The 14,671-nt window shown below is 37.9% G+C and overlaps 1 protein-coding gene across 1 annotated transcript in view; it reads left to right on the top strand.

The window, feature by feature from the left end:
• Positions 1 to 322: 322 nt before the first annotated feature.
• NFIA (nuclear factor I A) overlaps positions 323 to 14,671 on the top strand; it is a gene marked incomplete at both ends in the record, with an annotated part of 386,945 nt that continues 372,596 nt past the window's right edge. Inside the window, 2 exons of the mRNA XM_080692591.1 lie at positions 323 to 349; positions 5,339 to 5,870. Of these exons, the coding sequence (XP_080548717.1) occupies positions 323 to 349; positions 5,339 to 5,870 (559 nt within the window). The remainder of the gene's footprint in view (positions 350 to 5,338; positions 5,871 to 14,671) is intronic.

The raw sequence follows: 14,671 nt of genomic DNA on the forward strand, positions 1-14,671 counted from the left end.
GCGGCGCGGCGCGGGAGGGTGCGCTATGCCTTTAACGCCCGCGCGCCCGAGCCCGGCGTAGCGGCCGGCGGCAACTCTAGGCGGGGTTAAAGTTCAGCCCGGAGCGGCGGCGCTGGCTGCAGTTGAGCCGAGTTGGAAATGTGAACGCAAGAAGCAGGCTTGATTTTTTTTTCTCCCCCTTCTCTCTCCTCTCTCTCTCTCCTCTCTCTCTCTCTTTCTCCCTCTCTTTCCCTCTCTCCCCCTCTCTCCTCTCTCTCCCACACTCACGCACACCTCCAAACCGCACACCCAGACGCACACGCACACCCGCCGCCCGGCAGTTATGTATTCTCCGCTCTGTCTCACGCAGGTAAGCGGGGTGCAGGGTGCGGGGCTCGGGGTGCAGGGTGCGGGGCTCGGGGTGCGGGGCTGGGGTGCAGGGTGCGGAGCTCGGGGTGCAGGGCTGGGGTGCAGGGTGCGGGGCTCGGGGTGTAGGGTGCGGGCGGCCCCGCCGGGCGTGCGAGCCGGCCCTGCGCGTGTGCCCCCGTGTGCGCGCGTGTGCCTGTCGGGGGGGGGGTCACGGCTCGGAGAAAGTAACTTTGTTTCCCTGCGGGAGCTCTGCGCCGCTCGGCCATTTGTGTGGGCACATGGCTAATGGCGCCCTCTTATTAATGCCTTAATTAATATCGGGGCGACCGCGGGTGCTCGGACGCCCCGCACGTGGGGCTGCGGGGCGGCGGGGAGGGCGCGGGGAGGGCGCGGGGACCCTCGCCCGGTCCTCCGCCCGCGCCCGCAGCCCGCGCCCGGCTCCCGGCTCCCGGCTCCGGGACCCCGGGCCAGCCGAGGGTGCGGTGCGCCGCAGCCCGTCCCGCGCCCGCCCTCCCCGAGGGAAAGTTTGGGCCCCGCGCGGCCCCGGGAGGGGATCGGGAGGGGATCGGGAGGGGATCGGGAGGGGATCGGGCCGCGCGGCCCCCGGCCGAGGCCCCGGAGCTCGCGGGCGCCGCAACTTTTCCCTGCGGCGGCGCCGGAGCCCGGCCCGCGCCCTCCCGCCCCGCCGCCCGCACCACCCCCAGCCAAGTCCGGCCACTCCGCCACCCCGAAGCGGGTTTCTTCTGCGTGTATTATTTATTTTCTTTGACTAAAAGGCATGAAGTCAGAGGGATTTTGCGCTAGCATTTTTTTTTTTTTTTCTGGAGCGAAGTATGAGCCTTTCTGCTGCTTGGGTACATTGCAATCTGACCATTAATCACCTCTGTGAAGTTGTACGCTTCAAATAAAACGTGTATGCACCACTCCCTTAAAAAAAAAAAAAAAAACTGCTACCATCTCTCTTGCCTTCATTTAGCTGGAGATAACGGTTTAAGCAGGATACTTCAGAAGGCTTAAAAGTATCTAAAAAGTATCAGTAGTTTTCTCTAGATTCTGGATTTATTTCCCACAAGACATTCCTTCTTATTGCAGTATCTAACAATAATAATACCAGCTATTTGATCTCAGAAGACTCTTAAATGCATCTTTTAAGTTGAAATGGTCTGTTTGGGATTTAGGCCTAGCATTAATAATGGATAGCAGTTGCTTTTAGTTATTGTAAAAGTTTTTTTTTTCTAACAAACTTCCCAAGTTCCTATTTTAGTAACTTGTGGAAGTATGGAATGAAACTTTTCCAACCACTTCTGGCAAAGTTCAAAATTGCATATGGATAAGATGCAAAGTGTAAGATAATTTGAATGAATTATAAAGACTGCAGTGAAAACGCTGAGATTCGAAGACTGAGCAGACAAAAGTTTGCAACACATATAGACCTTGTAGATAATACCAGTGTGGTGCAACAGAAAGCCAGGACTCTAATAGATACATTAGTATCTTTCTAGTGAGCACTGGAATCGTAAATTTATGTTTTGAGATTACGCCTACATCCGGATACCTGTGTATCCATTGCAGGCCCTGGGCATAGTCACGTATTTAACAAAGTTGCCTTCTCTTGGTTTATGAGCTATTATCACATTAAGAAAGTTTCTTCTTTTCCTTCTGCAGATTTGGCAGGCTTGAATGATGCATTCTAGGCCTTCTTCTGAAACCCACTAAAAAAAATTCTTGTTTGATGTAACAGTTTGTGCTAAAAATGAACAATAAATAGTGAATGAAAGCTCGTTTATTTTATGGGGGGTTCTTTTAAAAAATAATTTAAAATTTATTTAATTTTCTGGAATATTTATAATACTCTAAAGCTAGCTTTAGAAAGAAAAACTTAGGTATTTTATTGCTCATTAAAATAAAATGATCCAGTAAGCACAGTGATAAAAGTACTCTAAATGAAAGAATAAATTTCATTTACTTGTATGCAATTTTAAAAAACTTTACCAGGAAAATGCCAGACATCTTATTTAGTCCAGGATGGGCATGTCATAACTAATCATGTACCTGGCTGTATAATGATAACTCAGCATAAATTTATAGGTGAACTATTTTATTATTATTAAAAGAAGGTAGTTTCCAGAAATATCCCTATTCTGTGGTTCTTAAACTTGGCTTGCTTTCAAACAGATCAACATTTAAGATGCTGATTCAAAGTAATACCGCTTTTGAAACAGGTTTTCACGTTTGTTTTTATTGGTGGCCTGCAACATTCTCACCGGCTATGTATGTAATATATTTTTTTGTTTTCTTTTGAATATTTTGAAATATTACATAGCTTATGGTGTTTTGTTCAGCTATATGATTTATAAAGATATTTTAAAATTAATCATTTATGCTATTCCTGGACACTTCATGCAAGCTAATGATATTCTTTAGATATGATGTTCCGGAATATTTCTAACCTGAGTTGAGACATATTTTTTTTAAAAAAAAATAGCTAGCACTGTAATTGTGCATATGAGTAAAGTTGTAGAAAATATTGTAGACTTTTATTGGCACATTTTGGGAACCTTTGGGGAATAATAAATTATAAATACTTTTAATGCAAAATTGGGGACTTAGATTATTCTTAGTGACTAGTTGACATAGTTGGCCTCATTTATGGATTTTATAATGAGATATATGGGCATTTGGTTGGCAGGTAAACAAAACGCTTCTGAGCATGTATGAACGGAGTTTGAGATTCACAGTTTTTTGAGAAGCATTTTTGAGAATATGTTCAAACACCTAAAATGCCACACTATCATTTTTATTTAAAATGCTTATTACCATTAATAAAGCTTTTAAGTAAGAATGTTGTAACATAGATGTGAGTTGTTTGGAACTAAGTTATTCTGTGCACTATAAATTGGGACTAAGGTTTTAAAATGAAATCCTCCCTTTGGTGAAAGTTCACTGTGGTGTTCAAGGGAGACTCCAGAAGTTCTGAGCCTAATGTCATAGACTTTTGATTCCCTGTATATGTATAAGGCCTGCATATATAAGAAAATCAGTCCATGTGAAGGACTTTTCCAAACTTAAAATTTATGTATTTTAGAACATTTCAAGGATGAGCTCAGAATTTAGTAATGTTTAAATGCTTTGTGGCTTGGCATATACCTTAGCAGATAATCCCCCCACACACACACTTATTCTTCTAAAATATGAGAATAAGAAAGATTCACAAACATCAGAAAATTTTAAAATGTTAATGGTTTGTGGTAAAGAATAATATAATTCTTATATATTCTCTTGTCCCCTTTTACTTGAAGAATGCACATATGTTATGAAAGCTGACTAGTTCTCTTTTCAATTCTTTTATTGAAAAAGAGCAGTCTTCAAACTTAAACTTGAAACATAGAATGAGAGGAAAAAATAAATGTCAATTATTGTAGTGATTTATTATGTATCATATTAATATATACTTGCAGTTTAAGAACCAGTCATATGTAGTGTTTAGATGATTGATTAAAATTTTTAAAATTTTAACAGACTTGACTGCTAAAATATTTTTACCAGTTTACCTTCTCAGTTTGCATTTCAACACAAAACAACATAATAATTGCTTTAATGTTAGAAATATTTTAGATATTTTAGTTACTTGTGCTTCAGAAGTATATATTAAGTAAGATCATTAAAAAGAAACAAAACAACATGTATTTTATAATATTTGCCTGTCCTACGCCCTTTACAAATTTTATCAAATCTTTTTGATTTTTTAATTCTCACTTATTTGAAGGTAAATAATTTATCTTTAGGGAGGCATTTATGTCGTAGAAAGAAGATTAGTGTGTATTAGTTAAACGAAAGTTAGATGTACTCTGAACGCCTTGTAGAGGTAACTGTTGAATTTTTTCATTACTTTTATATTTATATTTCCTAACCAAATGTCAGTATAAGGATCAAACATTTTGAGTAAAATTGGAGAAAAAAATTTTAATGCTTTAAATTCAATTTTACTTTCAAAATTATCGGGATTTGAAGAGGAGGCTCATCTAGGGTTTTTCTGGAGTATCATAAACATTGATTATACCAGACCTTATGTTTCCATGAGAAAAGAAATAACTGAAATAGTATCATCAAAATTTAAATGATTTCTTTTTAAAGAATGATTATTACTGAAGGCATTCCCAATCATATCAGAAAATTAAATGTATTTCTACGCTGTTGTCACAGTTACACATGCTATTTACTATCTGGCCTGTATGCTTTGCTTTGAGTTTTGTTGTTGTTGTTTCATTCCAGTAGTATCAGCACTTATGTCTTGGGCTTAGATTTTTAATTTTAACCCAGTGAATATACAATCCATTGCTTTTTTTTTTTTTTTACAAAGACCATCAACTTTTTGCCTTCAAAACAGTCTATGCAACCATAATGTTTAAAAGTTTAAAAGGCATTACCAACCTGAATGAGAAACAGATAAGTCTACATGTGGTATTTTTAGAGGGAAAGCCTTTGTTTTCGGTGATGGTGGAGATGATTTTTGCTCCTAGACTTTCGTAAACATTGACTGGCATCTAAATGTTTAGGATTTGCCAATCTGGCGGCCGGGACCTGGCCGTTCTACAAGTGGTGAGGTCAAGACTGGGACAAAACTAGATATGCCTTCCTTGAAACAGGGTAAAGATTTTATATTGTCATGAGCATTTACATGCACTGCACTTACTGTTTAAAGGTTTTGGGAAGTAGGCCCAACAATAGAAGTTGGTGCACTTTGGTGAACATACTGAAATATTAAAAAAATTATATAGCCATTATTTTTCTTTCAGACTGTGAGAAATGATACTGAGGGCTCGGCCCACTTGCTTGACTTCTCTTAGGGATTTTATGTTATGATTCTGGTACCGTCGCGCTTGAGTCCAATTTCAAGGGAAATGAGGACTTTGTTTCTGAGGGTGACGAGGAACGCCGTCTGCTTTTGTCTCCATCCTGTTCATGTTTTCCTTCTTATTCCTTTCCCTAGGATGAATTTCATCCTTTCATTGAAGCACTTCTGCCCCATGTCCGCGCCTTCGCCTACACATGGTTCAACCTGCAGGCCCGAAAACGAAAATACTTCAAAAAGCATGAAAAGCGCATGTCAAAAGAAGAAGAGAGAGCCGTGAAGGATGAATTGCTAAGTGAAAAACCAGAGGTCAAGCAGAAATGGGCATCGCGACTTCTGGCAAAGTTGCGGAAAGATATCCGACCTGAGTATCGAGAGGATTTTGTTCTTACAGTTACAGGGAAAAAACCTCCATGTTGTGTTCTTTCCAATCCAGACCAGAAAGGCAAGATGCGAAGAATTGACTGCCTCCGCCAGGCAGATAAAGTCTGGAGGTTGGACCTTGTTATGGTGATCTTGTTTAAAGGTATTCCGCTGGAAAGTACCGATGGCGAGCGCCTTGTAAAGTCCCCACAGTGCTCGAATCCAGGGCTCTGTGTCCAGCCCCATCACATAGGGGTTTCTGTTAAGGAACTCGATTTATATTTGGCATACTTTGTGCATGCAGCAGGTAAGTGCGATGGTGAGAATTCCTTCCACTTTCTCATGTGTGTTTCTTTCCTGGTTGCCTCTGAATGCCGCACCATTTCTTGAATTGCCTGAGTTGCTGGCCAAGTACAGAAAGCCAGTGTGGTTTTCAATATAGGCCAAAGTCAGAACTGCCTGACGTCCTGTGTCTGGGTGCCACCTTCATTGGGGTGGAAAAGCACAATTCTGAGAGAATTCTCACTAAGTTCAGTTCTTTTGGTAAGTAGTGCTATCAAACGTGTTGGGAATCAGATAGGTGAGAAGTGCAAATCATATATATATATATTTTTTAAGGAGGAGTGAGAGACGCCTCATGAAAATTCTTGTTGTAAAATGCTATGTTTTAACTGGCAGGTGGTCTAGTTAGAAAGCATTTAGTTTGGTGGTGAGGCACTCTTTTGAGTTGCTTTTTGGCTGGGAGTGTTTTGAACCCACGGGGCCTCCTGAACCCCCTGCCAATTAAGAAGTTGGAAGTAAGATCACTAGCGAATTGCTGATCATTTATGAAGGAAAGAGCATCACATTAATATACAACGCAGTAGTTTGTATTTATGAATTCTTAGTGTCATCTTGAATGGCTAAAGGAAACCAACCACCCAAACTCTAGGTAATTGATGGAGGGGTTAATCTCAAAATTAACCAACCTGTACAGTGCATGAACACATTGAGAAATCACGATTGATAATGGATGCAGTGAGTTGTTTCTGTTTTTTTTTTAAATAAAATTTGTTACTGTTTTTAGGACACATTTTACCTGTGCTTCTTTCAGCGTTTAGAATGGCATTCAGGATTAAACTGTTGGGGACTGGATAAAATATGCATTTTTACTTTGTTCCTTTCATCTTGTTTTAGACAAAAGGCTCATTGTGTTTTGTGAAAGCTCAGGTCTTGTGTAACTTGTTGACTTTTTCTATGTACATTTCAGTCTTGGTAGATTGCCTTCATGGCAGTTACTTGAGCCAGATGGAAGAAAGTTGTGGACTACCAGTAGATTGCTTTGGGGTTCATATGCTTATTTTTTTTTTTTATACAGGGGAAAGAAGATATGACCTTTAAAGTCAACACTACACTATTTGCAAGTCTTTAAATTCTAAAAATGTTAGCTACTTTTTAAAAAAAGAAGTCAGCTGATACTCCATTATTTTTCTCAATATATGATTTAGAAAAAGAACTTTTGTTATCCATCTGTCCTTACTTAAGAAACTGGAGAAATTAATTTTGCAAGCATGTCACATCGACATTTGCATTCTGTTGGCAGGGGACAGATGAGTATTTTAGAAGATGTGCTCTGTAAGCATTTCAAATATTTGGGTTTTGGGGAATATATACTTAATTATAAGAAGTGCCTGTTGCTTTAGCCAGTTCCACATAGCAAAAAAATGAAAAAGTAGCACCTCTTTAATCTCTAAACAGGAACAAGTGGCCCTTTTTTAACCCTCTTTTACCCTATTGTTAATTTGTTCTGTCTACGACAAAAGTGAAGTTAATTTTCTTCATTTATTTGTATATGAGAATGTAAAAAAAAAAAGTACATGTGTTACAAGTGCTTTCATGGAGCACTCTTTAAAATATCTTTTAGATAGATATTTAGAAAAATTATTTATAAGTGAGAGTGGATGTTTTAATTGCCCAGCATAAAAAAAAAAAGTCTGGGTGCTATCAGGTGATGTTGGTCATGTCCCTTACAAGATCATACCAAAATGAAACATCTGTGAAGTTTTCATTGGCATGAGTGTAACTCATTCTAAGTTCTTGATGTTAGACATTTTTCTTAGATTTAGAGAATTACAACCTTTCTAGCTATGCCCATTACGTATTGCCTTTCACTGTTGATGGTTTATTACTATGCTGTTGCTTCGGATCCTAGATCTAACATGCTTGTTGTTGTGATACCTGAAGGAGTGAGGTTGGTGAAATGGCGTTTAGAAGGTTCCTTCAGAGGGTCAGCATCCTTATTGCTTATGAAAGATTTATTGACAGCAGCGTGGATCAGACTATCTTTTGGATTGGTTTTCCTGACACATCCCAGAATCCCTCGGGGTGCCTGAACACCAGCCAGTTATCTGGCCATTGGTTTCCACAGGATCACAGCCATGCCTGCTTCTCTGCGAGTGCAACAGAAAGGTTGCAAAAGAAAATAGCAAGGGCCTTTTGTCCGAAAATATTTCACATTTAAGAGATTTAGAGACCTGCTATTCGTGAAAGAGAAGCTGCCAATACAAATATGAGGTAGATCGGTCAACCTTCGTACAACTGACTTGACAAGCATCTGTTATAAAGCTGAAGATTTGTAAATACTAAACAATGTTTTTACCTCCTTAAAAGTTTTGAGAACTTGCCAGTATTGGCAGGAGGCAGAGAATCTGAAACGTGCTTCAAGACACATGCCAAAACCATTGTGGTCTTTTCACCTATAAAGTGTGTTTTTCTTTCTTTCTTTGAAAATGCTGGGTTTTTTTCTTTTTTTATTCCATCTAAAATGCTCCCCCCCCCCCATAGATGGCCACAGAAGTGAGGTCTTCTTTTTCTTTCTAAAAGTGCATACAATAGTAATTGCGTTGTGTGTCGACGTCTTCTTTAGTAAAAAGTTGAAATCTAACAGAATACTGGAAGCAAATGCAGTGTCTCCCACTTTTTAAAAGTAGAGATTATTTATTCTAAGGCTTATTGAGATGCTAAAATATAATACATGAACTACATTCCAAGTTTTCCCCCTATCTAGTGGAATTAGAATGGTGTGAATTTTATGGCTGATAAATAGTAACATGTGTAGTGAAATCAGAGTGATTCTTTAAGCCCGAGAATTTCATCTCATTAAAAGTATAAAAGAAAAAAAAACCACTTTATGCCCTTAGTTTGGCCTCTATTTGAGTTGTCCTCCCCATGTATCGTATGACGACCTGGAGATATTATGGTATTGTGGCAAATGGCTTTCTTTGTGGGTGTGTAACAGTAAAGCTAATTTATGACCAGTCTTTACCGGATGATCTGTATCAGAATCTACAATATACCCGGCACGTGGCAAGGTCACAATTTAAGTTGTTAAGGTCATAACCTTAGCCACCAGGCATTTGACCTTTTAGATAAAGTTAACCTTTGTTCATTAGTAGGCACTCAACCGAGAACTTTCTGGAGAGTTTTTTTTTCTTTTTAAAACTGCTTCTGTATAACTTCTGGCAATGTAGTCAGATTCTAGAAAGATTCTAAGTTGAGTTAGTAAGATTTTGTAAGAGGTTAGACTTTTTAAAGAATTTTTTCTTGCACAGAGCAACATTGCTGTATTTATGTCACAAAATGACAGTGTCACCATTTATATTTGGTAGTTATTACCTGATGTGGAATAGAATGAAAGCTATGAGGCAGCTTTGTGATGACATTTAAAAACACAAACATTCAAACAAATGGAATTAACTCGCCTAAGGCCTGTGCTAATTTTCAAGTGGCATTAGGCCCCAAAGCGAAGTCACAGTGAACCATCTTTACTTGTGGCAGGTGAGGAATTTTCTAGGCTGGAAATATTATTAATGGCCTTAGATTTTACTATGCAAGACTAGTAAGTGACCAGACTTTGTCAGATAATTGCTGTAACTGTTAGTTAACTAACAAAGTAAATCGATACTGTCCCAGTATTAGGCGATGAGAGTTCCTGCAAGTTTCAAGTTAGAAAGTGAATGCTTTTGCACGGTAACGCTTTGGTTTAGGGGCTCGCCCATTGCCCTTCTCATATTTGATTTTGCTCAGATCGAGGAATAGCTGAGGTCCTGTCACTCACTGGAGGAGGTGTTTTAATACCTCAGAAGTTTGATACTGGTTCTGGAAGCCTGTGCAGCGACATTACTGATCACCCCATTACCTGAACCATATTGTTCACTTAATAAGGCTGTCAGGAATGCTCACCTAAATTAGTTAGATCACTGCTAGATTTGCGCCGATATGTCATGTATTTCTCCATTTCAAGTGAGTGAGTGAAGGAGAGAGAGAGAGAGAGAGAAGAGAGAAGAGAGAAGAGAGGGAGTGTCAGTCTCCCCATTCAGGTGCATTTTAGAGTTGGTTTGGCTTCGTGATTGCCATTCCTTCATATAGTAATAGAGGAAGCCGTGATATGCAGATAGACCAGATGGTCATGTTGACAGATTGAGAATACACTTCCCACTGCTTCAGAGCAGGTGTAAGATTAGGAGTGTCTGTGAGTGTGTGTGTGCTTCGTGTGCATGTGTGTGCACATCCAGGCTGCACCCAGAGCACTGTTGAAGCAGTTGAGATGCACTCCCTTTTAAAAAAGCTAATATTTTAAATACAGAATAAGTATATGGATAAGATTACAAGTGCATATAGGAAAATCAAAAATTTTAAGTGAATTATATTAGATTGTTACGGTTTTTCCATTTTATGCCAAATTAATTTGGTAATGTCTTATGTTTTAGGTAACTTACCACATTAGTTTAAGAAAGTATTGCATATCTAAAATATATTCAGTATGTTCTGTTAGTAGGTGTGTATGTGTGTGTGTCTGTGTTTGTGTGTGTTTATGCTCAATCTAGAACTATATATTATATATATTTAAACTTCTTCAGTACCTTAATAAACTCCCTAGCAGAAAGTTGTGCACTTAGTTCCTGTGATTTGTAATGATAAAGTATGTTGGGAAGAAGGGGTAAGACTAAATATACAGTAATATTTAAAGTTAAAACAGTAAATATTACACTGTATCTCACATTCTAACCCTAGCCTTAAGCTAAGTTCAAGGTAGATTTTGTGGCCGATTGCTCTACTATAAATTATTGGTACATGCACACAGTTTTAGAAATTTTTATTTCACTTCTAACTTGTCAAAGATAGCTCTCACAACCAATAAACTTGGGACAAATATGGCTTTTAAATCCTTGAGTGTTTTCTGCCTGTCTTCAGGGTAATAATAATATCCTTTGTCTGAAATGCAGTACTAAAATCCTTTACCTAGAATACGTTGGGATGGTGGAAGTCCAAAGGCAGAGAATGCATAAGAACAGTGTGAAGTCTTTCTGGAGTAATCCTCTGCAGGGAGGTCAGTTTGTCTATGTTTAAGAGATTTGAGTGCGTTGGTTAGAACATTTCCCAGTGCTTCTGGCATGGGTTTGCCTGGCCTCCCTCTCCACCCAGTGATGAATAGCGTTAATTTAAACCTATTTAAGGCCAGTGTGGGAGAAACCACAGTCTTTGTTGTGGTCAGTGCTGAACACAGTAGGACTGGGTGTTTCACTTGGTGAGGGCCTCAAGCTGCTTCCAGAGGATGCAGAAACAGCCCGGCGGCTTTTAAGCCGTGCACAGAAGCAGAGACAATTCTAATTGCTCACAAATGTCAATATAGATTATTGAAAACAATTCTGAGGACTAGAATAGAAGAAAAAAGAAAAACATAATGTACAGATTGAGTTTGGTGAATGTACTCAACACAGGTTTGTTATCATTCCAGCAGTAATTTCCCCATGGTTATTTCGAAGTTAAAGTTTGCTTTTAAATATATGATCAATTGTAAATGCTTGAAGGGTGGGGAGGAAAGGGAAGAAGTCAGGTGGAGAAGGAAGAGAGCGAATGGACTGGCATGCTTTGTTAAGAGAAGCACAAAGCTGTGAACTTAGTCACAAATGGAAATGCTCTCAAAGTGTTTGCTTTAGGTAATGACTGTAAAGCGATCTCAGGCAGTAAGAGACCAGGTAGAAATGTTATAATTCATTTTATCACAATTTTTTTTGCATCATCTGTTTCAGACTGTGATACTATTGGGGGTTCAGAGTTTACATTCAAATTTTTAGAAAGAAAAATCTTGCAAAAATTATTTTAGAGTTTGGGAGTTTAGTTAGTAACATTGGGGGTACACTTAAGCTTGGCTTAGGGGGATCTGTGTGGAGACATTTGTTATTTTTACTATTTTTCATTTTAAGTGGGCAGGTCATGGAATTGTTTACTTTTAAGTAACTATAATATGTATCACTAATACAAACTTTGACGTCGCTGAACCTAACAAAATTTTTTTCACATTTTCTTCACATTTCCCTCATAATATTAGAAAACAATTATTTATGTTTTGTTATGGAAATGCCACAGTGTAAAAGCATATTTTATCTACTGGAATTAGCCCTCCCACTAATGTTCTAGTTAAATAAACATGGCTTGTGTAGGGAACAAATGATAACTCCAACACATGACAGATTATAGCAACTCTGTCGTGGAGGACATTTTTGCTATTCTCTTTGCAAAATAAGATAAAATTGAGAGAAAAAAACTTATTTGTGTTGTGTACTTTGTCAAATATTGGTATTCTTTAAAATGTAACATGTTGCTAACCCAGGAGCGATTAAGATGACCACAGTAACGGTAGACTGAAATGGAATCGCTTTCATGTTCTTTGAGAACCTTCAAACTTATTTCTCTTCATGTCTTTCAAACACTTTCCTAGTGGTAGATGTTTTGGACCTAGATCAATTGAGAATAGAGAAAAGGAGAAGGAAGGAAGAAAGGGAAAACTTTTATTGAGTGTTGATTCCGCCGCTGGCACTGTATGAAGCTTTGCCATATTCATAGTTCACTCTTTTTTTCTTTTCCCTTCCCTCCCTTCCTTTCTTCCTTTCTTTTTCTTTCTTCATACAGTATTGAGTATGAGAAATGCCGTCTGCATTTGAATAGATGAGAAGAGAGTCTTAGAGTAGCCACGTTACACGTGCAGGGCAAAACTCAAACCCAACTCTTTGGGTTCCAAGTTCCATGCTCTTAAAAGACTCAAAACTCGTTTTATAGTCTTTTTTACAGCCCCTTGTCTTAGGGGTGAATGCCATTTAAGAGACATCACATATCTACCTTGAGTCAAGGGGAAATGAAAAGTCAATACCCAGATCCTTCCCATGGAGATGTTTTAGGTGGAGTTAAAATCTTAGCCACAAAACGATGCCATACTTGGTTTGAAGAGAGAGAGATAAATGTCTGTGTTGGAGTAAAAAATTCTGCAGTGAATTCTTCTTTCCTGTTTTTAGACTGTTGAAGTTTAGTGAATATAAGCATTATGATACTGGTTTGAGATTTTTGTTTTTGTAATGTAAAGTTAGATGAATGTGTTTTAGATGCATTGGAAAACCACCAAGTAGTAAAGCAAGCATTATTTTAAAACTCTGTATTGCATTTAATATTTAACCATGCAGATTTATACATAATACACATATATTTATATGTACAAGAAATAAATATTTTCTAGCTTTCCTTAGGGATTTGGTTTTAAATTTTAAAATTTACTGTGGTCTGAAAAGACTCTTTAGTCATAGCCTTGTATATAGTTATTTAGAAGGAGGCAAAAATCATGTTCATAAAATGAATATAATTTTATTAGTTTAAAAAATTTTAAAATTTAAAATTAAAATTTAAATTTAAAAAGGGAAAATGTTGAAAATGGGGTCTTGTTCATTAATGCCCTTAAATAATTGAGCCTGTTTTATTTTTTTAAAGCTCAGCTAAGATTGGTTCTTAATGACTGCAGTGCAAAAACTAAAAGCCTTGTTCAATGTGAAATTTATGATTGGAAACAGATAAAAATGACCAATAAACACAATTTATATTGCATTAATTCTTGTACATATTAATTCTTATGAGGTATATTTAAAAATAAGCTGCTGAACTGAACTCATTGAATAAATAGAAATATGACTTTCTTTTTAAGAATTGTTAGGGCTTACAGTTAAGGTTGTAGTGTATTATTTATGCTATAAATATAAAGGGAAAATAGAGGCTTGTGAATAAAAGTGATGAAACTAGAATCAGAGAAGTCCAAAATAAATAAACAGGACTCAGGCCTATTGTCCGTGGCCTCTAGGTCCACACTGCCCAACTTTTTATGTCTTTGGTAAGTGTTTATGGTAGTCCCAAATAATCTGTTATTTTCCAGATCTAGATGGTTTTCAGATATATATATATATATATATTCACTTAGACATTTTAATGGCTGTTTTTAAATGCTTTAGGGGTTAAAAATGAAGTGAAATTAAAACATGTTTTAAAAATGAATACTATTTAAAATTTTGTATGAATGTCTGTGTAGCATCTGCCATTGTTAGGCAGATTGTCTTTGTTACCATGGTTAGGGTGATTTTATTTTCTTTTGTGATTTTGCCAGTCCACAATTGGGTAGTGCATTGCGTTCGTGCTATCGGAGTACACATCAGTAGTGAGTCTCATTGCTTGAACTGAGTGGGAATTTTGGGTCGGGAAAGGTTATTTGTTGGTGGTTAACTGGAACTGTGGAATTACCATGCCAATCTTAATTTTATTTTCAAAATCAGAAATAATATTTAATATCATAGCTGTGGGGCCATCTCTTCTGTGTGGATATGTACTTAACTCTTTCCCCTTCTCCTGTTGGAAGCATTTAGATGTCTGTATATTTTAGTCTTAAAAAGGATTATTTATTTAATTTTAATCTCCTACATAAAATGAATAGTATACATTCAGGATCCCTTCATTGTCACTTTCAAATATTCCATTGCCTTTCAAAGGAGCTGACATTACAAATCCTGAGGTTGACAAATTCTCATCAACTTTTGTGTAAATGTTGGCTTGTGGAAGGGGTAAAGTCAAAGGAGGGCTATAGACAGATGGATTTCAGTACTGAGATGACATCAAGCCCTTCCTCATGGCATTTTTTAACATTCTAAATGGGTGAGGGATGGAGATGCTTAAAGAGCTTACTATAGAATGAGTAATTAAGATATTGTGTATTTGTGTGTAAACCTCTGTAGCATACTATTAAACAGTTGTACAGGC

This window comes from Muscardinus avellanarius (assembly GCF_963383645.1).
Source record: "Muscardinus avellanarius genome assembly, chromosome: 3".
In the NCBI taxonomy this organism is placed as follows: Eukaryota; Metazoa; Chordata; class Mammalia; order Rodentia; family Gliridae; genus Muscardinus; species Muscardinus avellanarius.